This window comes from Protopterus annectens, chromosome 3.part0, assembly GCF_019279795.1.
Source record: "Protopterus annectens isolate FY-2018-M chromosome 3.part0, PAN1.0, whole genome shotgun sequence".
NCBI classification, from domain to species: domain Eukaryota; kingdom Metazoa; phylum Chordata; order Ceratodontiformes; family Protopteridae; genus Protopterus; species Protopterus annectens.
Genome location: NC_056731.1, coordinates 241277486 through 241304446, shown reverse-complemented (window position 1 = coordinate 241304446; position 26961 = coordinate 241277486). Strand labels below are relative to the sequence as shown.

Sequence of the window (26961 nt, the reverse complement as noted above, 5' to 3'; positions counted from 1 at the left end):
ATTTTTTTCAACATAAAATTTAAATGGCAGTAGGGAACTGGTTCTTTGAAGCATGATCAAAACTTAATGGAAGCTAGGAAAGAACAGTGAAGATCCAGCTAAAAGTTGAAAATGACTGCCAAGTTTAAACTAAAAGTAGAAGAGCTACAACCTTTATCAAGAATGTTTGCCAAAAACTGCAATACTACAAACACCAGCTTGATGCAGCAGAGTGATAAAGGCCTAACTACTGACAAGGTGACCTGAATTAAACTAGTGGCTTGGGTGACTGTGCTGCCAGGAAGGATGGCTAGCATCTATCCACGGAGGGGGGGGGGGGGGGAGGTCCCAGACGGCTATCCTGCCACTGCTCCAATGCAAAGGATGGATGTCCAAGGCATGGAAACAGGAGGGGATCCCTGTGGGGAGGTGTGGTCTATACACGAGAGAAGTCCTTTTTTTAATTTACATATTTATTTGTGTTTTATTTTTAACAAGAAACATCTTTATTAAATTATCACTTATAAGCAATCATACATTTATATAAAGGAAAACAAACCATATTGACATTTTCATTTGCAAACATTATATATCACTTATAATCTATTCACTCATTGTCAGTCAAACATTACACAGCTCATTCAATTCCTGCCCTCCCTTTAATCCTGACTCCTCCAAAATATTATTCTGTATGTATTGTTCCCACAATTCCCATTTTTCCTTTGTAATTTGTTCCTACCCTTTCCTAAAAATTCCACATCTAGTTCTTTTATCTCTGATACTATATTCACTACTTCTAGTACAGTTGGTTTAGACTGATTTCCATTTTCTAGTAACTACTTTTTCGGCAGCCACAAGAATTAAACTCAGCAAGGCCTTAGTATGCCTAGTCAGTTCCAATTTTGTATGTTGTTGTCTCTTTCGGCTTTTCCCGGTTAGGGATTGCCACAGCGGAACTCCGGTCCGCTAATGATTGGCAGTTGATTTTTATTCCAATTCTGTATCACGGCTGAAAAAACATATTTCCTTATCTACACCAATTTGCTCACCCACCAGTATTTCTGATGAGTAGTCTGCAGGGATTTTTTAAAGTCTGCCAGCTCATTACATTCCCAAAAAATATGTTCCCAATTACCTCCTTCTTCCCCACTGCACCACTAGCATCTGCAATCTACCAGAGGAAAAATTCTCTGGTGTCTGCTTGGGGTACAAAAATACATATGCAAGCACTTCCAATCAAATATACTAAATCTTCCAGACTTTGTTGCATATTTGGGAGCCAAACAAATATTCTCCCATTGTTTCTTTGTGAAATGCTTACCCAATCTCTCTTCCAATCCTTTCTGACCTCCGACTGATTCTTATTAGTTATGATGCAATATTTTACATGCCTTACTAATTATCTTTTTTTTAATAGCAGCTTCTGTTCTAAATTCTACTAAAAACTCTACCAGTGCTGGTCTTTTGCTTAGGATCCCCCTATTTCTTTCTCTTTGACTATACTTTATCAATCTTTGATAGGAAGGCAATCTCTAGACAGCAGTCTAGATGAATTCTTGGCCTATTCCCATTCTTTTACCTTTCCCTCTTTAATTTTCTACCAGTAACTTGGTTCCTCTGGCAGTTTTCTCCAGTAAATTCCAGAACTCTCTTGGCTATTCTCTGCATCCATAATTGCAGTCATCCCTATACGAAGAATCTCCTTTCTCCAGTCAGTGTTGGCTTGGTTCTTAGAATACTTTATGAATACAATATTCTGTATGATTACTGTTATTCTAAGTAAGGATCTGCACCCAAAATCCAAGTCGTTCCTTGTTTCTTGAGCCCCCCCCCCCCCAGTTTCACCAATAGTCCTTTCATCTTTGATTTACAGCTTTCTGCTTGTGCTATGTACAGGAGCCTCGGCAGTGTAGCTGTGAAATACTCCTTCAGATCAGGTAATCCCAAAGCACCGTGTTCTACTGGAAGGATCAATTCATCCTACTCAACTCTTGCCCTTTTCCCCTCTCAGATAAAATCCTTTGCCTCTGGTTGATAAAAATATGTCTGACCTGCATATAAAACTAAGGGACTAAAAACATTTTCACTGCTTGCATCTTGCATTCAATATCCATAAAACAGAGCTTCCAATTTCTCAGTTTTTGTGTTGTCTTTTGCTTAGTGTCTTTCCACATATTTTTACCTGCCATAACAGAATCCTTTTTAATCCATACTCCTAAGTACCTAATTTTATCATGTCCCCATAAATATGGGTATTACTGAACTAATTTGTGTGTGGGTACATAAGTTTACAGCTATTGCCTTTGTTTTATTTTCATTAAGTTTGTGTTACGAAAAGACTTGAAACTATCTCAGAATGTTCCACAACACTGAAATGTCTGAAATACCCTTTTCTGGTTTTATCAGGTATAAAATAATCAATGGTTCTAAATATACATTTATTTTTATTTATTTATTTTACATGTGATTACTGGGAAAGTCCGAATGGACACATGCCCTTTTCAGCGGAGGCCCAGGGAGAAAAGCTCTCCATAATACATAAAACTTAAAACATTTGGATACACAGTGAGTTACAAATACAAGACCACAGAATAGTGAAACTGAGTCCATACAATAATAAACCTTAGAGAATTTCTATAAAGAATCAGATACAATACCCTGTGCAAGACCACAGAACAGTGGAAGAGAGACAAATACATTATACAACTTTGAGCTGAAAACCAAACATGGATTTTGTAGGTTAATTGTTCTTCCTTATCTTCAGTGCTTAACAAACCTATTGCATTATGGTGTTAGTCAACATACTAGAAATATTGGCATCATCTGAGAGAAACAGTTCAGTCACAGAAGCAGTGGATGGGCACAGCCACTTTTTGGATAAGTGAGTTTTTAACATTTTTTTTTAATTGAGAGAAGGCTGTAGTAGATGTAATGTTAGAGGCAAACATTACAAACAGCTATGTATTTTGAGAAGAGGGATTCACCAGCTAGATTGTTGGCTGTGTTTACCTTTATAAAGTCTTTTTGCTGGAGAGTAGAGCTCTGGCACTGGAGTACAGCTGTAGTAATTTTTGCAGGGAAGATGTTTTATATGGTTGACAGAAGATTTTCTGGGCCATGGTTAATTGAAGTTGGGGAATTCTAGCCAACTGAGTTGTTTGAGTGCTGCACAGTGGTCTGATCTAAAGGGCGAGTCTGCAGCATACCTGGCAATTTTGTTGTAACAGGATTCTTGTTTTAACTCGGATTTCTTAGATTAGTGAATATGGTAGATGCATAGAGCAGAGTTAAGATCAGATGGGATTGGGCAATAGTAGCTTTAGTGTTTTTTGTAAACCACTGCTTGTTCCTATACTATGTACCAAATTTTGTGTGTACCTTTTTACAGTTTAGAATACGTGGAAGTCAAATGTCATGTTGTTGCCAATTTCAACTCCCAGAAGTTTGGTGTGAGGTGAGGGTGACATAATGGTATTGTTTGTTGAAACAACATTAAATGTGGTGATGGGTACAGTTGTTTTAATGGGTTGGAATATCATGAGTTTATTTTTTTGGGGGTTCAGAATTAGGTGGGAGTTTGTTAGCCAAGTTTCTATTGCTAGGAAGGACCTTTGTCTTAGCGTTTGTAGTTCACATATGGTAGTAGCAGCATATATCACTCATCTGCATACTGGATGACTGAGGCATGTGGGGTTGAGGTATGAAGGTTATTTGTAAATATTGAGAAAAGCAGGGGGCCTAATACAGAGCCTTGGGGAACTCCTAGGGTCACAGGAAGGAGTGATAGAATTTGTTGCCAACACATTGTTGCCAATGTACTGCTTGCTGCCGCCCAGACAGGTAATCCAGGAACCAGACAAGAGTAGACTGATAAATTCAGCTCAGAGAGAACATTTAGAAGTTTATGTGAGATCATATCGAAGGCTTCCGACAGATCTAGAAAGGTAGAGGATACATACCCTACTGTTATTTCTGTGCAGGTTGACAGTATTAGTAAATGACATTACTGCAGTGGTGGTACTGTGATATGAGTGGAAATCGTGCTGAGTATTGCTAAGTAGTTTAATATGCATCATGCTGAGTACTGGTAAGTAGTTTGCTAATATGCAGGTAGTCTGATTTGTTTGTGAACAATTCTCTTTAGTACCTTAAACGATGGAGATAAGATTGTGATTGTTCAGTAGTTAGATCTGCTGATGTACCTCCTTTATGAAGAGGAATAATATGGCAAATTTTCTAGACGGTAGGGACTTGGTGTTCTGCTATGGCTCTATTGATAAGAATAGATAGTAGGTAGGCAACTCCCTAGTGTAGCAGGCTTTAATTTTTTAAGCAGCTTTTATTGTCACAGTTGATGCAGGTTGCAGGGAGAAAGTGTGTGTGTGTGTGTGTGTGGGGGGGGGGGTGCTGGCTTTGCCTGGTAGGAGTATGTTGCTTATTGCTGACCAGAACTTTTTTGGGTTATTTCCATACTTAGCTTGGATATCGGAGTTCTCTTGTTTCTTTGCTTTGTTTCTAAGTTTTTGGTAGGATTGCATTGCAGTTTGGGATTTAGTTTTGTACCAGTGTTCCCAGGCCTTGTCTCTTGTTTTTAACGGAGACCTAGTTTCTTACTTTAGCCATGGGGCAAAGTTAGATTTAACACATATAGTCCTGGGAGGAGAGAAGCCTGTGTGTTGAAGATAGCAAGGAAGGTAGCAAAATCTACAGCTTCCTCTAGGGGAAGTAGTTTATGTACTGTCCAGTTACAGTGTTTGAAGACGTTTGTGAAGAAGTTGTTGGGGTTGAGGTGTTTTTTGTTCCTTATTTGTCGGTATATAGCTTGTTTTGCTGAGTTACTTTGTTGATGGGAAATGGTCACTGAGGCTGTCAGGGAGACCACCAGAGGAAGAGGAGTGGGCTGGCTTTTTAAGATCCAGTCGAGAATGGAGTACTTATTGGATGATTTGTCAATCTTAGTGGGTGTTTGCATGACTTGGGTGAAGCCATAGAGGTTGATGTGATTGGTGGGGTTTTGGGAAATGCAGTAGACCAGTCCATATTAAAGTCACCCATGATTACTGTTTGCTGAGACAGTGTTTTAGTGGTCCAGTTCAACATATTTTCTAATGTATGGATGTTGTCTCCTGTGGTACATACGTACCTATTACGTTTAGAACTTTTTTGGGTTAATGTTAAGTTTGGTAACTATTACTTCAGCATTGTCAAAGTTGGGGGTGATTTTATCCAAGACTTCTACGTAAAGGTGATTTTTAAAGAGTAGGGCTATGCTGCAACCTCTTTGCCTATCCTATCAAGACATACAATACTGCAACCTGTTGGGAGAATTTCATTATTGGTAATATTAGGTTTTAGCCAAGTTTCAGTGAGTAAGTACGATGTCAGGTGAGTTTAGAGACAGGTTGGAATGCAGCTCATGGTCTTTGTTGTTGATACTTCTAATATTAACATTTAACAGTAAGATATCAGTTTTGTTCATAGGTAGATACTAGGCTATCTGCCCTAGGGCATTTATAAGCCCAGCCAGAGTGTATTTGGCTTCCGCCTCCCTATTAGATTAGCCTACTGTGCCTCTGTAAAGTAGGTCACAGAAGGTACCCTTTAAGATTAGTTTACTGTGCCTCTGTCAAGCAGGGACACAGAAGAGATCCCAGGGGTGAATTTGCGATTTCCCATCCACGTTTCCAGATTTCGCTTGAAGAGGGTCAGCGAGGGGCTATGTCTAACATGAATTGGGATTCTATTCCAGAGTGAGGGGAGCCTCTGGGAAATTAATCTGTCCCTCCAGCATGTCCTATTTATTTTTGTGCTGAGGTTTAAGTCCCTGGAGCGTGTAGTTCTAAGGGACTTGGATTTTTTGAGGTGGAGCATGTCCATTAATTCTGGGTTTGACATGGCTTTGTAAGTCAGGCATAGATCGCCTCTGAGTAGACGGTAAGCAACTGAGTAGAGCTGGAGTTTCTTTAGTCGAGCTGCATAGGACATCTGTTTGTAGCCCATGATCCTCTTGGTGAGGTACTTTTGGGGTCTCTCCAGTTGCTGCAGGTGTCTGGTAAGGTACATCCCAAAAGGGGCATTGTATTCAATTATGGGCCTGATGAGTGACGAGTAGAGGGGCACAATGACCTCTCGATCTAGATGCGAACCCTTTCGTGATAAGGTGGGCTATATAGAAGGTCTTTCTAACCACTTTGGCAACGTGATTATCAAAGGAGAGATTACTATCTACGTTGGTCCCCAAATCTCTAATTACTTCTTCTGTACTTAATGGATTACCACCTATGTGGTAATTTGTGGGCACCTTGTTTTTCCCAAAGGGGATGACTATGCACTTTTGAGCATTTAGCTTGAGGCCGTGGCTCTGGCACCAAGCGTCCATCTCTGTGAGACCCTTTTGGAGGATGCTTGTGTCAGCTGGAGAGTCGATTATGGCCCCCAGTTTGCAGTCATCTGCGAACTTTGTCAGCCATAATCCACCCCGTGTTAGCCTGAACCTCAGAGAAGTATATACCGAACAAGAGAGGTCCCAGAACTGAGCCCTGTGGCACGCCACTTGTAACTGGTTTGGATTTGGACATGACACCTGCGATTCTGACCATGTGGGTTCTATCCCTGAGCCAGTTTGCAACCCATCTTGTGATATAGGGGTTGATATTAGTATACTTTTTATTAGCATGCCTTAGCTATTTGTTGTTATTTATTATTGTGACTCTTATTACAAAAGGTATATCCTTACTGTACTTTTATTATATGTCTCATTGTAATTGATTTATGTGAGGAGCTTTTCTCCCCGGGCCTCTACTGAAAATGGACATATATCCAGTTAGACTAGCCCGGTTAACAAATGTAAAATAAATAATAAATAAATAAAATATTTAAGCTAGTAAGCTTATTTATGATGCCCAAGTGGGGTATTGTGTCGAAGGCTTTTGCGAGGTCCAGGTAGGCTGTGTGGACTACCTTGCCCTCATCTATGGCTTTGGTAACTGTTTCAAAGAAATCAACTAGGTTTAAGAGGCAAGATCTGCCCTTAACAAAGCCGAATTGGTTAGGGTCCAGTGTCTGGAGGCTCCCAATGTCTTTGTTTATGAGTTCCATGATAATACGCTCCATAGCTTTACAGACCAGACTAGTCAGGCTTATGGGGCGATAGTTCCCGGGGTCCGTTGTGGCACCACCTTTGTGGAGTGGGACCACTGTAGCTGTATGCCATTCTTTGGGTACATATCCTGTAGTAAGGCTAAGTTTGAACAGTGACAATGTGAGGGTTCAGTTCTTCTTGGAGCTCGTGTAAGACACAGCCTGGGACACCGTCCAGTCCCATAGATGCTGTGTTTTTTGCTTTGGAGAGGGCAGCTTTCACCTGTGCATCTGTGATGTCAGGGAGGTTACATTCAGTTGGGATAGGCATTTGCTCCTTTGGGGGGGAAGGGGGGGAGAAGTTTGCACTGAATCTGTCTGCCAGGATGTTGGCTATGTCTGTAGGTTCGGTATAGTTTGAGTTCCTAGTGGGAACAGTTGTTGACTGTGATCTGTTGGTATTTTGCAGAGTTGAGTAGTTTAGATTAGTGTTTGGGCCACGGTTTGATTGAATGTTCCCACTATGAGTTAGTTTGGATGCTATATTAACTAAGGTTTTTTAAGATTTTGTCTATGTTCCTGTCGTATTTCTGAGAAATTCTAGGGATGTGTGTGTGTGTTGAATAGGAAGCAGTGTGTATTATGAAAGGCCAGAATGTTAAGAATAGAGGAGGATATACTAATGTTGGTAGGTTTAAGTTTTTGTGGGTAGAGGTAAGAGGTGAAGTGGGACGGGATAACTTCTAGTTTGGTATGATAAGAGGAGATATGTGCAACTAGTGCTAGGATTATTAGAGTGACGGTATGAAGGTATAGTTGGTTCTTACATTGTGATGGAGGTTGAATGAGAGCAATTTTTGGGGTGGTTGAAGTTTTGTGGTTAGGCAATATAGTGGGATTGATTCAGTATAGTTTGAATTGTTTGTGTTTTCAAATGTACGGAGAGGTGGGACATACAATTTAGTCTAGAACGTATAACGTGGGATGTGGTGATTGGATGGCCTAGCTTGAGGGAGTGGCTAGGTTAGAATAAATCTAGGGAAAGTGGGGGTGGGTGACAATGGGGGTAGGGGAGAGCAATGGAGTAAAGCCTGAGCGAAGCGAGGGTGAATGGAGTGGGTAGAGCCAAGCTTGGCCACAGTTTATTCAAATGCAAATAAGAAAGGGGAACAAGTACACCCCTACCTAGTTCTCTGCTAAAACAGTACTGGAGAGGAACCACACAAACACAAATTTTCAACTCCAATTCCTCATATATCCTTCTAATGAACCACATAATTTTGTCAGGGAATGCAAATGCTTCCATCACCCTACTCGTAACTCATAAGATCCCAGCTTACTCTACTGAATACTTTCTCTGCATCAAGACTCACCAACAACAGTGGTATTTTTCTTGTGTTCTTTTCCCTCTGGCTTATAACTGTTCTATTAATGTCATCAGATGTTTGGCTCCCCTCCACAAAACCACATTCATCCATATTCTATCAGTTTTGGCATAGCTTTTGCCATACTTTTAGCTGCTATACACAAACATGTTCTTTTCCCTCTGGCTTATAACTGTTCTATTAATGTCATCAGATGTTTGGCTCCCCTCCACAAAACCACATTGATCCATATTCTATCAGTTTTGGCATAACTTTTGCCATACTTTTAGCTGCTATACACAAACACTTTATAATCATGGTTTAGAATCAAAATTGCTTATGTGAAATTGGATCTGATGGGTCTTTACCATTTTTAGTATTACAGACACCACTGTTTTCTTCCAGGATGTTAGTGCTTATAAATACTGTTAAACAAAACCTTTCAGATCTTTATCACCTTCTGCCCTCCCTAACATTCACAGGAATACCATCTATTCCAAGGGACTTTCCTGTAGATTGGTTATGCATCACCATTTTTATGTCATACCTTCCTATCCTGACTTTTAGTAACTGATAGTCCCTTAGCACTCTACAATTGCACCTTTTCTTGTTTTGCAAGATTCAACCTATTGTGCAATACTTTAACCTTCTTCAGTTCCTCTAAATAATTCTTATTTCTTAACCATATCTTTTTTTCTTTTATTTCCATCTTATTTTTAACTCCAAATTACTTTTATCCCACGCCCTGGTTACATCTTCAGAAGAAATTTCTATCTTCCCTAATAACTCTCAAATTTCCACTACACATTCCTTAAATTCCTCTCTTCTCAACAGATAGGTTGTCTCATTTTTATTTCATTACCCTGCATTCTTATTTTAGTAATTATTAGCACATGATCTGAAAAAGTTATTGGATGCGTATCCAAACTTTTACATGCACATGTCCCTGTGAAATGTAATTTCTTTCTGGCTTAGCATAGTGTTTGCACCATGGAGAATATGTAAAATTCTCTCCAAACTCGTACTAATGAATTCACATTTTCCATACCAATTATTTTCATAAATTTCATCAAAAAATTATCCTCTTTTGTTATAGCTTCCCTTCTAGGCCACCAGATATATCCTCAATGTTGAAAATAAAATTCCAGTCCCCACCTACAATTAATATTTCCTGCTGAAAACTGATAATTTCTCCCAAAATTTTCTTAAACTCCACTGTAGCAGTTTTAGGTGGAATATAAATATATGCCAGCATAATCCTCCTCCCTTGCCAGTACACCCTTAGTACTACACATCTACCCATTATTCTTTTTTCCCCTCTTCTATCACTATTGGAGCTCTTCTAGCAATTACTGCAAGTACTCCCGTTTCCTTTACCCCACACATTCTGCTGAATAACCATTCCAAAATCCTCTATCAAATTCACATGCTCAGTTATTTATAAATGTATCTCCTGCAGCACAGCTATTTGCATTCTGAATTTTTAAATAAATAAAGTTCACTAATCTTTCTTTTTTGTATATATCTGCGATTCAATTTCACATTTAAAAATATGGAAAGTGTTGTCATTATACAAAATAAGTTACTCACCTGCAACAACTTTTTGTGACTAGTTTCAGGTTTTTGTGTTATATGCATACACTAATGTATGGCAGGTTGATCTTTTATACCATTGTTTGCTGTCATACCCATTTGAGCCCATGTCACATCTTACAGGATTTTTGTTTTAATGAAAACAGTCATAAAAAAGCACACCTCCCAAACATGCCTGGAACTTAATACTAACACACAAATCTACATACATATTCAAATAATGAAGTTTAACCATCCCTAACAGGAATAATTGTCCCAGACTGACACCCACAGTCACAAGCTTTAATTACCCTATAATGAAAGTTACCCATGCTAAGATGCATGGCACAGCCTGTGCTTTTCACTTCCACTAAATGTCATCTGTTTTGGTTTTATCTTTATTCCTCTCCCAAATCTAGAAAACAACATAGACGCTTTCAGAAATCATGATCTTCTAGCCATTAAAAACAGAATATTTCTGTCAGTCCCCCTTATCAGATTGTCTCCATAGAAACTTTAGAACTAGATACACAGTTGCCTTCTACTACTATACTGAACAGTGAACATTTATTTGCTACAGGAAAACATTTCATATTTAGTGTTTTTTTACTTATTTGTTTTCTCTTTAATCCTTTTATTAAATCAAGCCAACGGCATTAATCCAGTCATTCCCTATGCAAAAGTAATGCTCTTTTGTCCATGCTTTTGTCTCTTTTTTTACACTGCAGTGCCTACACTTCTTAAAACAGAAAAAGGAAGGAAGGAAGGAAAAAATTAGGGGCATCTGTTTACTGTACTATCCCTATTACACACATAATTGAAAAAGCTTTATAGTATGCAGTACATGTCAGGTATTATGAAAACAAATTTAGAAAATAATTTGTTTTCCTTACAGTTAAATCCTTTCATTCCTCTTCCCCTCTCCTAAATGCTCTTCTAAATATTAATGACATGAAGCAGGGCATGTGCTTTGGAGTCCCCTACAAGTTAAACAAAGTCAAAAAAGTCCAGTATTTCCAGGTTTTCTTGTTACTTTGTATTTCACAAATTTAGTAAATGCTTTGTAATCCCACATTTATTCATCTACTTCTGAGTTGCTGGTTTTCTTCCTGTTGATAGTCATCTCCCAAATCCAATCTCTGCTACATTTCCAATATACTCCTGATTTTTCTAGCAAACCTGTGCATTTTTTTTTTTTGGTCTCTCAAACATTCTCCTTTGGAACAATGGAAAAGGTTTCACTGGCATAATCTCTCTATGGTCTTTATTATCAGATGAATAAACTCACTTTTTGTTGGACAAACTTTTGAAATTCCCATTAGCATGTTCTGTATCAAAAAATTATTTTGACCCTCCAGAAAAAAAATACTCTGAAGACAGCTAGATACAGCAGCTTGAATCTCACCATCTGTTTCTCCACATTCCCTGATTGCTGGAATGAAGTTACACCTCTTCTGTCTAGCGTTCAACGAGTAGCCATTTCCCACACTCCACTGTCTCCAACTTTTAAGTAATTTGCCCTTCTGCCACAGTTTTGTCACAATTGACTCTTTCTGCTGGCAGGATTTCATCTTTACTCTAAAATGTCTAAGTTGCTTCACATGGCCAGGTTTGGAGCATGCACATGATGCATCCTTTCAAGTAACAGCAACTGCTGTGGAATACTGGTCCAGTTGCTTATTTGTGCTTTCATACAATTAATACAGTTTGTTAATTCCAGTTTCTCTCATACAGCAGAAAATCTCAGGTTTTCACTATGTGCTCTGTCCTCTTGTTCTGTCATTTTTGAAACATCTCTTCTTGAGCAGTCTCATACTTAGCCAGCCTTTTTTTCAATTTGACCTCTGATTTTAGCAGTTTTGTCACCTCAATTTGAATATCTGTCTAAAGCTTTTCATTTTCCAGCCTTTTATTGCAGTTGATATATCCTTCAATGTTTCATTTTTTCCTCTAGATTACCAAAGTCATGTCTTGCACCAAAGGTTGAGCTCGAATAAGAAGTTATGTACCTACCATAACGTTCCATGTTAGTTGTCTTCTCTCGCCTTCTTTCTTGCTTGATGGGTTCGGAGCCGATCCCTCGGCTCCGACTCGGCACTTGCTAAGCTCGAGAGTCACTTTTACCAGCTCGAGGCAGCCCCATATCCCATGATGCAAGGCGGTAAGTACCCAGATCTCGTTTGATGACAAAGGGCAATAGCACCAAGCATAAAAACACTTCCAAAGGAAGAAAGAAAACTTACAGGATGGAAGAAAGACCAGGTCTGAATGGTCTTCAGCATAATAATTTCTTATAACAAGGTCTGTCCAGGCCTGGGGGAAGGAGGGAGGGTTGCAAGAAAGAAGGCGAGAGAAGACAACTAACATGGAACGTTATGGTAGGTACATAACTTCTTAATGTTAAGTTGTCAATCTCGCCTTCATTCTTGCTTGATGGGACCGGCCCCTAGCACCTCTATCCTGGGTGGCTCAATGGAACAGACTCTTGAGGACTGTAGAGCCAAAACTGGCTCTGTCCCTGGAGGCCAAGTCCAATTTGTAGTGGGAAACAAAAGTATGAGGAGTGGCCCAAGTGGCCGCTGCACAAATAGTGTCTAGAGGAAGTCTAGCTTGAAAGGCTGTAGAAGTAGCTAAGCTCCTAGTTGAATGTGCTTTAGGTTTTGAGCACAGCTGTTTTCCCCTGAGCAGATAAATTTCAGAGATGACCGAAGAAAGCCATCTAGACAAGGTTACTTTAGAAACAGGAAGGCCTTTCTTATTATCCGCATAGGAAACAAAAAGTTGATCAGATTTCCTAAATTTTTTTGTTCTGTCCAAATAATATCTGAGTTGACGGTGGACATCAAGATAATGTAATTTTTGTTCGGCTCTGTCTGAATAGTTCGGGAAAAATACAGGGAGATCAATGGATTGATTCAAATTGGTTTTTGAGGCGACCTTAGGCAGAAAGGTCGGATTAGTTCTCAATGACACTCTGTCCTTGTGAAAAACCAAATAGGGGGGTCGAACCGATAGAGCATGAAGTTCAGACACCCTCCTGGCCGATGTAATAGCCACTAGGAATAAAGTTTTCCAAGAAAGAAATTTCAGGGAGCAAGAAACAGCTGGCTCGAAGTGGGGAAGAATCAAGGATATCAGCACTAAATTTAGATCCCACTGAGGAGGAGGATTCCTGATTGGAGGCTTTAGTAGGAAAATTCCTTTCAAGAAGGCCCTGCAGAGCCTATGGGACATAATATTATGATCTGCGACTCCGACATGAAAGTTGGAGATAGCAGCCAATTGAACTCTGACTGTGGAAGAAGAGGAGCCTGCATGAAAAATCTCTGCTAAGAAGTCCAGAACTGCCTGAACAGGGGCAGTGAAAGGATCAATATTCTTGGCCTTAGCCCAATAAGAGAAACGTTTCCATTTGCTTGTATAAATCCTCCTGGTAGAGGATTTTAAAGAAGCTACTATGATGTCTCTAACTGGGTTAGAGATCAAAGGAAGCCTGGCTAAGGAAGGAAGTGGAGCAACCATGCTGTGAGGTTGAGAGAAAGAATAGACCGGTGCAGCTGCCCGGATTGGTGAATCAGAAGATCTGGCACTGGGTCCAGATGCCACGGCTGCACCAAAAGGTGACGATGGAGGAACGGAAACCAAACTTGTCGAGGCCAGTAAGGGGCAATGAGAATCAATTTGGCTCTCAAAACGGTAGCTTTCTGGATAACTTGAGGGATCAGAGGAAATGGAGAGAAGGCATAAAGAAGTCCCTGGGGCCAATCCTGGGTCAGAGCGTCTCTGGGGGGATGGCCTGGTAGAGGGAAGAGACAGAAGAAGTCTGGGCATTTGCTGTTTTGGGGAGTAGCAAAAAGATCGCAACATGGACGACCCCATTCCAGAAATATCTCTTCCGCTATAGATTGCTTGAGAGACCACTCGTGAGGCATGAGAATAGCTCTGCTCAATCTGTCCGCTACAATGTTGGTTTTCCCAAGGATATGCGTTGCTACCAGAAACCGATGAGAGGAGATCGCCCATTGCCATAGTCTGAGCGCTTCTCGACACAAGGGGTAGGACTTGGTTCCGTCCTGTTTGTTGATATACCAAACTACAGACATGTTGTCTGTGTGGACTGCAATTGTCCCTACGGGAAGAAAGTCGTTGAGGGCTTGCAACATTAAAAGCACTGCTCTCATCTCCAGGACATTTATGTGCAGATGGTACTCGAACGGCTGCCACGTCCCATGAACCATCCTGCCCTGATAATGACCCCCACCCGATCAGGAGGCATCCGTGATGACAGTGGCTATCGGGATGGGGGTACAAAGTACCTGCCTTGGTGAACCTGAGGAGATGTGATCCACCAAGCAAGATGATCTTTGCAAGTCTGTGTCACCAGAATCTGGTGACGCATTGGAAGTTGTTGGTACGACCACTGTGTGAACAGCATCCACTGAAGAAGGCGCATGTAGAATCGAGCCAGGAAGAAGAGTAATGGCCGCAGCCATGAGGCCTAATACCTTTAGAACCATTCTGGCCTGTATTTTCTTGTTGGCCAGAATGATCCTGACATGACTTTGAATGTCTGAAACTCTTTGATCTGTAAGGGTAGCTGACATCCGAACAGTGTTTAAGTTTGCGCCTATGAAAGTAATAGACTGGCAGGGCAATAAGGATGATTTTTCGAAGTTTATCGAGATGCCCAAAAGAGTACAAAGCTTTATTGTGTAATCCCTGGCTTGAATAAGCTGATGCCTGGTGGTGGCTGAAAGGAGCCAGTCGTCGATATACGGAAACACCTGGAATCCCTGACGTCTCAGGTGAGCCGTGACCACTGCCATGCATTTGGTGAACACTCTGGGGGCTGTAGTGAGACCAAAGGGCAGGGCTCTGAACTGGAAATGACTGGACCCCAGCCGAAAGCGGAGAAATCTCCTGGAGCGTCTGTGAATTTTTATGTGATAGTACGCATCCTGAAGATCTATTGAGCACATCCAGTTGTCCTTCTGTAAGAAGGGCAGAATTGAGTGAAGAGTGACCATTCAGAATCTTGTCTTCCTCACAGACTTGTTGAGTCTGCTGAGATCCAATATTGGTCTCCAGTCTCCCGTCTTTTTGGGGACCGAAAAGAACCTTGAGTAGATTCCGGGCTCTGAATGGTCTTTTGTAACTGGCTGAATGGCTCTTTTTTGCAGTAGTTTTGAGACTTCTAACTCTGCAATTTCCCTTAGACCGGGTGGTACATCTGGAAGGGAATTTGAGGGAAAAGGACTTTCCTCGAAAGGAATTATGTAACCCTTGGATATGATCGACTGTACCCATCTGTCTTGAGTGAGGGAATGCCAGGCTTCTGGGTACAGTGATAATCTTCCCGACTGCCTCCAAGGAGGGACAGCCGGGCAACATCTCAGGGATGCTGAAAGGGCTTGTCAGAGAGAGGCTCTCTGTTTCCCTGGTTTTTGGACCCCCTCTGCCTCTAGAGCGGCGTCTGTTGTTGTTACCCCCTCTGCCTCTAGGGGTAAACTGACCACGTGAATCTGGCGTGACTCCTTGGGATTTGCGGAACCACATTTTGCCACCTTTCTGTCCTTTGGGGTAAGGTCTAGAAGGGGTGGAAAAACGGACTCCTACAGCAGAAAGAGTCTTGCCGTCCTGCTTGCACCTGGTCAAAGTTTCCTTCACCTGAGGGCCAAACAAAGCTGACCCATCAAAGGGAGAATTTGTGAAGGACGCCTTAAAGGGATCTGCAAAGTCACATAGCCGCATCCAGGCTTGGCGTCTAAGAGCCACGCCTGTACCTGCGGCTCTACTCGCTCCATCAGCAGCATATGATATTAGCCGCATGGAGGAGTTTGCAATGGAATTAAGGGTTCCTAGCTGCGAAGCAATTTTTCTTGAGCCCCTGCAGCTGTAGGATCCTGTACTACTTCACCCAGCTCCTTAAGGATATCCCTCTGGAGTCTGGTGAAGTGACATAGGTAATTCAGCGAACGCATAGCAAAGGTCGCTGAGGAAAACATCCGCCACTGCACCTATCCATGGTCCTAGAGTCCTTATTAGGAGGATGGACGGCACGGAAGGATCTGCAAGTTCCTTCTTGGTGGCAGCAGCCACCACCATGGCATCAGCGGGGACACCCTTAGTGAGGAATTGCTTGTCACACGGGCAGTGATAAATTTTGAAGGCCTCCTAGGGACTGGCTCTACAGAGTCAGGAACTGCCCACGCCTTGGGCAATAACCTGCATAAGGGGTCGAAGGCGGAGACACCCAGGAGGTGGAGGGCCGAGATCCAAACGCCTCTACGATACTGACTCATCCTCAGAGGGATTGTTGGTGGGCCAGTTTCCCTCTGTTTAAGGAGTTCTAGGATGTCTGAGAAGGAGACATCCTCAGAGGGGATCTAGGGGATCCCTCTGACTCATCAAAGTCAGTATCTGAAGTGATAGACTCGGGAGTCTACATGTTTCCTCTTACAAGTCCTCTTCCTAGGAGGATCTCCCGAAACATCAGGAGAATCCTCGGAAGAGGGGAAATTCCCAATGGGGAAACCTGAGGCGGAGGATCTCTGGGTCCTGTAGCAAGAGAAGTGGCAGAGATGTCAACAGGCACTATAGAGGGAGGAGCTAAGGGAACAGACTGCTGACTGATACCAGTGGCCAGCACACTCTTCATCACCTCGAATGCTCCCTCCCAGGCAGGTCCGAGAGAACCCGTTCAAGAACTAGGAACTCCAGGGACCACCGAAGGGAAGTCTCCGAGGCAGATGTCGGAGCCGAGCTCACCAAGGCCGAGGCTCCAATGGGAAGAGCGGGTTCGGACAAGGGTCCGATGCCACTCACCCCCTCGGAGGAGACCACGGAAGCCCGGCCACCGAATCCCTCTAAGGAAGGTCTCGAAGAGGAGATAAGAGTAGAGGCTGAAGGAACAGAAGGGGGTATCTGTCCTCCAGCCGTAGCAGTAACCATTCCCGAAGACTCCAACTCCAAGCTCTGGGGTAGAGTTGAAGGAGGAACTGTAACGGGGTGTGGACCAATAGTCGTCTGTTAGACGGACTATGTAACATTTGGGCCAGTGCCTGTGACTTAAGTAATCTACTGACCACTCTCTCTAAGTCATGGTCAGAAAGCCTGGACGACCTTGAAGATCGGCTCCGATGGCTCCGTTCCGAAAGGAGAGGTGAAGCCGGAGCCGAAAGTATCGGCTCCAAAGAAGGAGACCTCGACCTCTTCCTGGAAGGAGCCATCGGAACCGATGAAACTATAGAACCTGTCGGAGCCGACAACTTATCGGAGCCGACAGGAAGCCTCGATGCATCGGCTCCAGCCGGAGCCGATACAGCCACAAAGTAACGGTGTCGGAGCCGATCGAGCCGACACCGATGCCTGTGCCACATGGTGGTCGGAACCGATCGGAGCCGACACTGAAGTGGACGATGCAGAATCGGCACCGATAGCCATCGGTGCCAAAGGCTTAGTTGCCAGAATCGGCTCCAGCCGAGCCGATCTCGACTCAGAACGAGTCAGAGCCGAGGCCGCAGGCTTTGACACAGAAGCCTGGGCCTTGGAAGATTTGGCAGACTTGGATGGCCGACTTAGCCGGAGAGCCCTCCGGCTTAAGAAGGCCCCTAAGAATTAGTTTGTTTCTTTCCTGCAGGACTCTCTGGCTGAAGGAATGACATATAGCACAGGAGTCCTGCAGGTGAAGAGGCCCCAGGCAATACAGGCAAGAAGTGTGACCGTCTGTCAGAGACATCTTCTGACAGCACGAGTCACACTTCTTAAAGCCTGAGACCCTCTCTTTTGACATGGTGTACACAACACACACACACACCAGTCAAAGAATTAAATTAAATTAGATACACCAAAAAGGTATAACTAAAAAAACACACACACCCTAACAGGGGGGGGATGGGATGGGTAAAGTTGACTAAAAAATAAGAAGAGACAGGGAAATTTCTGTCAAAAAATCTTTAAAATTAACTTAAAACTAAAACTTAAAGGGTTTTTAGTAAAACAGGGCTAAAATATCAAAGTAGTAAATCACTTACCAGGAGCTGGTAAAAGGAGGACCTCATAAGCGAAGCGGCAAACGAGATCTGGGTACTTACCGCCTTGCATCATGGGATATGGGGCTGCCTCGAGCTGGTAAAAGTGACTCTCGAGCTTAGCAAGTGCCGAGTCGGAGCCGAGGGATCGGCTCCGAACCCATCAAGCAAGAATGAAGGCGAGATTGACAACTTAACATCTGCTGTTTAACAGCTGCAGGATTCTTATCAACCAGTGTTTTCTCCTCACCTTTTGTGACTGATTTTCTTAGGTTATCCAACTTTCTTTTTGCTGGTATCCAAGTAGTACACTTACTAGACAGTTATTGAAATTTACCCACAAGAACAAATTCACTGCTCTCTTTTCTGAGTTTCTGTTTTCACACTGGGAGAGCTGAAATTAAGCTGTTACTCAGTGTGCAGCCATTTTAGAAGTCTCAAGGAAAGTAGCCCTTGAATCTAAACTGGTGAACATGTTATGTACGGTAGACCAGAGGGTAGGTCATACATGAAAAAAATTCCCTGTGAAAGCAATCAGCAGCTCAAAGCCCTATGAAGCTCTTAGGTTCTGCTCTGACTCCAGGTCTGGAATGAAGATAGTCTGGTTGCTGTGCAACAGGCTGGTGCACACTATAATGGATTAAAAAAAAAAAGCAAAGCAAGGGCCACTGTGGGTAAAGACATGTACTGTGGCTGTCCAAACTGGTAAATGTAGCTTCCTGTCTATATATGAAGAAGTGCACATGAGGGGATGTGGAGGAAGCACAGGCCTTTCTTGTGGTGATGCAAGCATGCACATCACCAACAGGGGTGGAGTTAGGACCTTACTACAAAAATGCTGTCATTACTTAGATACTGGCAAGAGAACAATGTCCCCAATTTATATCTGGATGGCAGACCCCCACATAGGCTCCCACCCTGGGAGATATGAGGGGAGATCCATGCCACCCACGAATAAATGGGATTATGCACCACTGGGGAGACTCAATCATCAGCATGCAGTGTGGAGAAAGATATACAATAAAAAAACTGCAGTGATATAAGAACAGGGGCTAAAAAAAAGAAAAACACCACCTTGGGTTAGCAGTCCACAATGGGAATTGTTTTCCATTTCCTCCTGTAAACCTTTCTAGAAGGTGGCTTTTGAGCAGTTTTGAGGACCTGGACTATGCTAGCATGTTAAGCAGGATACCTGGCCACCAGAAGGACTGCAGAAACTACGCAGTTAATTAGATGGATTAGAGGTCCAGAAGAGACTTGCCAGATGGATGGCATAACATATTTTTAGGGGGTCTGAAGAAAATGAGAGCACAGCAGGGGAAATCCACATTTGCTTGGATCAGTACAGTCACATTGTCAATGAGCTTTGTCTTGTGTTATTTGACTTTGAGATGAAATTACATTATATGGGGAAATTTTAAAAAAGGTGTAATAAAAACAAAGAGGTCACTGCTGCACTACAGCATCCAAGGAAGTTTCCCCATGTAGAGCGATGAGAAAGAAATAGCTGCTGCATTTGCCACTGGTTGAGATGCATAGAAGTTGCTGTAGCAAGACCCTCCTCAGTGACAGAAGATGGCATCCACCACTAATGGAGAATTGGCGTGACTGGAGATATGCATTGTTTTTGGAAACAACAGGTCAATATAACCTAGTCCCAGAACCTCGCAGGCTTCTTGACACAGGGACAAGGAATGAAATCCATCCCTGCTTAATACATACCAAAATGCTGCTGTGTTGTCTTAGTGGAAGGCACTGGCATTCTGGGGAAGGAGGCTCTGGCGAGCCTACAACATGAGGAGGATCACCTCATCTACAGAGCAGAGACGTGCAGAGGTGACTTCTTGCAAAATCTTTTTACAGTTTTCTCCAACAAGGCAGCCCCCATCAAAGGGAAAGAAGAATCCATAGTGACAGTCACACTTGAGAAAAAGGGGGGAGGGAGAGACTGCTCTAAGATATATGGAAGAAACCACTGTAGAAAATGCCAAAAACAAACCCTTGAGATTTATACATGTTAAGACAGTGAATCCACATCCAAACGCCAGCAAAACCAGAATATCCACTGAAGAACTGATATCTGTCAAATGAAATTAGGAAAATTATCATTGCCATGAGAATCAGAACCTTGTGGCAGAAAGAAACAGCTGACAATAGTGTGTTAACTTACCACAACTGTAGATACCCGAGAAACTCGCTGAACATGTGTCCCAGGCAGGTATGTCCATAGCCTTAAGCAGCATTCTACCATCACCCAGAATGATGCCTCAATACAAACACAAAATGGCTGACTAACAAGTGTTTTAAGTTTCTGGTGTCGTTCTAGGGGGATCCAGTACCTGACAGCCTGGGAATATATGATCGACAGACCACAATGCTTGGGTCTACATTATGTGATCAAAGAATCTTTTCTTCGAACACATAATAATCGACACATATACAGTGAATGCTGTAAAGGTAGTGCACACTTGCAGGGACAACTGGCTTAACCCCCACCCCCCTGCAGTGTATTGATTTGAGCTGGGAAACCAATTGGAGCAAAACCTACGCATTTGCTAATAACAACAAAACCCAGGGACAAAGAAGTTATCTGCAAACAGTAAAAGTGCTGTAAACTACCATACCTGAAGTAACCTGGCTAAGTCATTTTCCTGGGGTAGCTACAAGGCACCATATTTAAAATCCTATCCTCCCAGCAAGGAACTAACAGTCCCCAGCTAAGTGTGCACACCAGTAAAGTACTGCATTTATGTATATTGCCACTAAACTTGCTTTTATAAAACTGGTTTACCTCGTAACAGTTATTATTGTGCCTGTATTTTGTGGCTGTTAATGTTGGTTTACCCTGTAACAGTAGTCATACTGCTTTTGTTTTGTGTATGTTAATGCTACAGACCGATGTGGCTGACTGACTCTACCTGACTTGCTATGTGTTAGAGTTTACAAAGGAGGGCTTGTTAAAGGATTAGCTGATGTGAGCACTTGCTAAATCACAATTATTTGCCCATAAAATAAGAGGATTCTTTTTTATAGAGAACTAGTAGTTTACAATGTTTTACTGGTAGCTGCCTACATCTAGCAACACAAGCTTTAGTCAGATAACAGCTGGGGTGTGACTGCTACTTTCATAAGTGCATAAATGTAATTTGCAGCTTCTATGTTTTTAGCTACTAGCATATACTTATTTAATAAATTAGCAGATGTGAATGGGACTCTGAGTTAAGGCTGCCGACGGAAAGTGTTCTCTGTTCTGTAGTCCACCCCCCTCACTCAGTGCAGCCTTCCATCTCCTTAAAATATCTTGCATGCTCCTATTACTCCAGTAATATGCCCTAGACTTCCTGATCTTGTACAGAGTGTGTGTGTTACTCCATATTATATAACGTGCGGTAACAGCTGAACCCTGCAAGCACTTGCATAGCTACTAAAGTTGTTACTATGCTAAAAGAAAGTGATTTAAAAGCCAGTATGTTTTTGCTTGATTGAAGGAAACTTGGTTTTCATTTCTTGAAAGGCTCTCTGCTCTGTACGAGTTATTAATGCTGTCTTTGTTACCTGCCAACCATACAGAAAAGCTAACTGAATTCTAAACATTGTACTTATGTTAAATGTCTGAAACTCAGCTTAGTAGCTACAAGCTATTTAGGCATTGTGCAACTAACTCCTCATATTCTATCTAACTCTAGTACACTACTTTCAGCCACCGAATATTTATAATATTTCTTATATTGTCTCTTCCCTTACAGAACAGTTTCCACAGTTAGCTTCATCCACAGGAAGTCCCCTCAATTGCAACCTGAAGCTGTTTAGGCAAGCATCAACCTAAACATTTGAGGATAAATGTTTCAGAAGTAAATGTACATACCATCAGAAAGAATCAATGATTGTTACTAATATAGGCAACAAACACTCCACATAGCTAATGTGGATATATCCTTAAGCTTTTAATCTGCTGTAAAGGTAGTGCACACTTGCAAGGACAACTGGCTCGACCCCCCCCCCCCGCAATGTAGACTTTTTTCCAAGCTATACCATTAGGTGGCAGCATTACTTTTAAATCAATCAGCAGCTGCTTTTAGGTCTCACTGTTCATTTTTAAAATAAATCAAACACACAGGTTGTGACCATTACTCCTTATTGGAAGCAACTTAGTTTATTTGAGTGGGGAAACCAATTGGAGCAAAGCCTACAAATGTGTTTACAACCAAACCCAGAGACACAGAAGTTATTTGCAAATAGTAAAAGTGCTGCAAACTACCATATCTGAAGTAACCTGGCTGATTGATTTTCCTGGGCTAGTTCCATCTGGTTTTGTGCAGCCTGCTGCGTTCGCCCTCACTATCACTTGGGCTCACTTTGCTCCCCTACCCTGCCCCCAATTCCCGCCCACCCCTGACTCAATTTCCTTTATAGTTAGCCGCACCTCCTCCACACATTTCACTAGCCAATCATACAACACAACACACCCACACCTCTTTAAATCCCCATCCCCACCCCCTTAGTACTTACACTCTTCCTACAGTCTTTCATCACCCTCTGAACAATCTCATCTATCTCACACTACTCTAATTACTAACATGCCTATTCTTAGTATACTATTTCTCCTTCTCCTTTCAAATACATTACACTTTCTCTCAGTTCTCACATGTTATCAAAGCACTACTGTTATACACACCAAATCACCCACACTCACTTTATCTCCAAACCACAACACATCTACCTTTACTCACATTTCTCCCACCTAACTTCACCATTATTGCCACACATAGATTTAAATACTTTCTTACACCTAAACAGCATGTCGACCACAAAAACTAATATCCACACATGCACCCAATCTCTCCAATAAATTCATATTATCCAACCTGTTACTATCAGGAGATGTCCACCCCAACCCAGGTCCTAACAATTCTCCTCAAAATACTTTCAGTACCACTACCACCTCTGTGCTCTCTTCCACCTCTCCATCATCCATTACTACTACTATTCCCAAAAAAAGTCTCACCCTTTCATCTATAAATATTCAAAGTATAGTTAAAAAAACAACATACTTCATGCTTGGATCACTAAACATAACGCAAACACCCTTGCCTTGTGTGAAGCCTGGTTAAAACCAAGTATTTCTAATTCTGAAATTCTTCCCCCTAGCTACAATATCCTCAAGCATGACAGACTTTCAAAAAGAGGAGAGGGAGTCGCAATCATGTATTCTAACTGCTTGTCTGTCTCCCCTATCTCTTTTTCCCATAACTGACTTTCTCCCAGCTGAGATAATTTTAAGTGACTTAAAACTTAGCCACCATAAAAAACTTGCCATTGCATCAATTTATATCCCTCCTGAAAATGTCCCCATTTTAGAACACTTTCTACCGTGGATATCAAACTATCCCTTATGAAACCATCATACTAGGAGATGTCAATATTGACTGGCTGCAGATCAATAAAGAATCACCTTCTACCTCTCTCAACCTGTATGAATTCACACAGCTCATCTCTTCCCATACCCACCTTCATAAATTTTCCTTTACTGGTTCACTTATTGATTGGATACTAGAATCTCACCCACAACATTACCATAATCCAACCACTCTACAAGACACATTAGGTGACCACCTACCTTTACTAGTTCAAAGAAACTCTGAACACCTGCATAAAGCACAACAATATAAGGTGACCCGTGATCTATCTAGCTATTCTCCTGACTCACAAAAACACCTCCTCTCTAGTATAAACTGGTCCTGTCTCTCTAATCTCACTCTTGATGAAGCAGTCCTATACTTCAACAACACCTTTCTATCCATCCTCAACTCCCTTACCCCCACTAGGGAAACTCACATCAAATTCAGATATGCCCCATGGCTAACAAACTACGCTTATACTCATGAAGTCCAGAGATTGGAAAGGCAATAATACCTCTTCCAACCTCATCTCTTACAGGAAACTTGGAAACACAGCTAAGAAACAAATCAATCTTGATAAAAAGACTTATTACCAATCCTCATTTAATCCCAACTGTAATCCTAAAAAATGTGGAACTATCAATAAACTTCTCTCACGTGGTACTCCTATCCCACCCACACCTTATTCTGATAAGACTCCTCTGGAAATAGCAACCCTCCTTAATAAGTTCTTCATTGAAACCATTGAAAACTTAACTGTAACTAACATCTCCACCTGCACATCTTTCAATCCATCTACATCTTCATCCACCTCTGATTCACCTTTCTCACCCGCACTCTCATTCTCACTATCACCTTTTCCCACCTCTTATATATCAAGTTGCTCTTAACTAAACTAAAACCTGGTTCACCCTCAGCTGATAACCTTCCTCTATTATTCCTTTAACATGCAGCTACATCTCTAGCTTACCCCATATCTCTCCTGATTAATATATCCATAAAAGAAGGCAAAGTCCCTGAAATTTGGAAAAAAAATTTTGTAGTACCTCTTCATAAAGGAGGAAACTCCACTGAGCCAAACAATTTCAGACCAATTGCCATACTGTCTCCTCTCTCCAAAATACTGGAAAAGTGTATCCATAAGCAAGTACTTAATCATCTGCTACAAAAAAAAAACTACTGACACCAACTCAACATGGCTTCCGCCCCACACATAGTGTCCTTTACTAATAACATTGCTCAAGTCAGGGATAATAGCAAAATAGTATCAGCCCTCTTTCTGGACCTGTCAAATGCATTCAACACCATATCTCATACCATACTTCACCATAAACTCTCCAACTAGGCTTCTCAAACACCAACTCCACCACCTCCTGGTTCTGTGATTTACCTCACTAATAGACACCAGAATGTTAGATGGAACTCTTCCTACTCCCCCTTTTCTAGCAGTTAGGACAGGGGTCCCACAAGGATCAATATTGGGCCCTCTCCTCTTCAATGTATTTACCAATGACCTTTTCTCATCCTGCCCCCAAGCCAATCTTATTCAGTATGCTGATGACTCGACCATCATCAGCTCTGTTGACAACATAGTAAATCTTCAATCCCTTACACAAAACTCACTCCACTCAGTTGAAAACTGGCTACAATCCAATCAACTCCTGCTAAACTCGAGCAAAACTAAGCTACTACTTTTCCTACCTAAAAATCTGGAATATGTAAAACAGAATTTTTCCCATAACATCCCTTAATGGAATTAAAATTTCAGTTGACACCCAAACAAAACTCCTTGGAGCAATAACTGATGAATAAGAAGTTATGTACTCACCATAATGTTCCATCTGAGTAGGTATCTTCATTTGTCTGCAACCTGTGGGATACGGATGCGATCTCGGATCCGAGCCGGCAACTTCTATCATAGCATAGATCCGAGCTCCTAGCTCCTCCCTCTTACCAATAATCCCCTGCCTGCCCTAACTGACCTCAGATCAAGTTTGCCCCATAGCACAACAGATAACAGGTGTCCCAATGGGAACATATGCTAATAACACAAGAGCGATCAAATCGGTCAGGGGGAAGGAGGGGGGGATGGTTGCAGACAAATGAAGATACCTACTCAGATGGAACGTTATGGTGAGTACATAACTTCTTAATCTGAAGTAGGAACTTCATTTGTCAGCAACCTGTGGGACAGAGCCCCCAGCTACCTACGTCTTGGGTGGCCTTCATGGAAGGATATTCCGGAGCACCGCAGAGCCAAAGGACACTCTACCTCGGGAAACAACATCTATTTTATAATGGCTGATAAAGGTGTGAGATGAAGCCCCAAGTGGCTGCGGAACAAATGTCATCCAGTAGAACCCTAGCTTGAAAGGCCGCAGAAGTGGCAACGGCCCTAGTAGAATGAGCATGGACTCCTTGAGGTGCAGGCCTCCCAGAACTCTGATATGCTAAAAGAATACAACTCGAGATCCATCTAGAGAGAGAAACCTTAGAAACTGATTTTCCGAAATTACTTTTGGCAAAGGAGATAAACAACTGATCGGATTGCCTATGACCAGCAGTTCTATGGATATAAAAACGTAATTGTCTGTGTACGTCCAAGGAATGTAGCTTGTACACTCCTTTGTTATGAAAGTTGGGGAAAAACACTGGGAGACTGATGGATTGATTGATGTTCGCTTCTGAAGATACCTTAGGTAGAAAGGACGGGTTGATTCTGAGGTAAACCCTATCCGGGTGAAAAACCAGATATGGTGGTTTGCCACAAAGGGCTTGCAATTCCGATACCCTTTTGGCTGAAGTTATGGCCACCAAAAAGGCGGTCCTCCAAGAGAGAAATTTGAGCTCAACCGTGGCCGCCGGTTCGAATGGGGGACCAGTCAAGGCCTGCAAGACTAAGGATAAATCCCATGGAGGTACCACCTCTTTAACTGGAGGCCTGAGGAGGAAGGTACCCTTGAGGAAGGTCTTACACAGTTTGGAAGTGATAAGAGGACCAGACTCTTGCCCCACATGGTAGTATGAGATTGCTGCCAGTTGTACCTTGACTGTAGAAGAACTAGCCCCCTGGTGAAAGAGAGAGGTTAGAAAATCTAGAATCGATGATATCGGGGCTGTAAAAGGGTCTAAGCGACGGTGTTCTGCCTAAATGGTGAAGCATTTCCACTTACTCCGATAAACCTTCCTGGTGGAAGGCTTGTGAGCTGCTACAAGAATGGCTTTGACTGGTGATGAGATCCCGGGAGTCCTTATGAGGAGTGGAACTGGAGCAACCAAGCCGTCAGCTTGAGGTTGACCAGGTTCGGAGTCGGAAGACCGAGAGGATGAGAGATGAGATCCGGAATGGGATCCAGAATCCATGGTGGATACACTAGGTGAGACCATAGGTAAGGGAACCACGTCTGACGAGGCCAGAATGGGGCAATGAGGATCATTTTGCTCCCCAGCTGCCTGGCTTTCTGTAACAATTTCAACATCAGGGGTAGAGGAGGGTAAGCATAAAGCAGACCGGGAGGCCAAGCATGAACTAGAGAG

At 42.3% G+C, this 26961-nt stretch overlaps 1 protein-coding gene across 1 annotated transcript in view; it reads right to left on the bottom strand.

Moving 5' to 3' along the window:
- The window catches only part of SNX13 (sorting nexin 13), a 1298295-nt gene that overhangs the window by 1024943 nt on the left and 246391 nt on the right, over nt 1–26961 (bottom strand). The window contains 1 exon segment of the mRNA XM_044065560.1: nt 22950–23038. Coding sequence (XP_043921495.1) covers nt 22950–23038 — 89 coding nt within the window.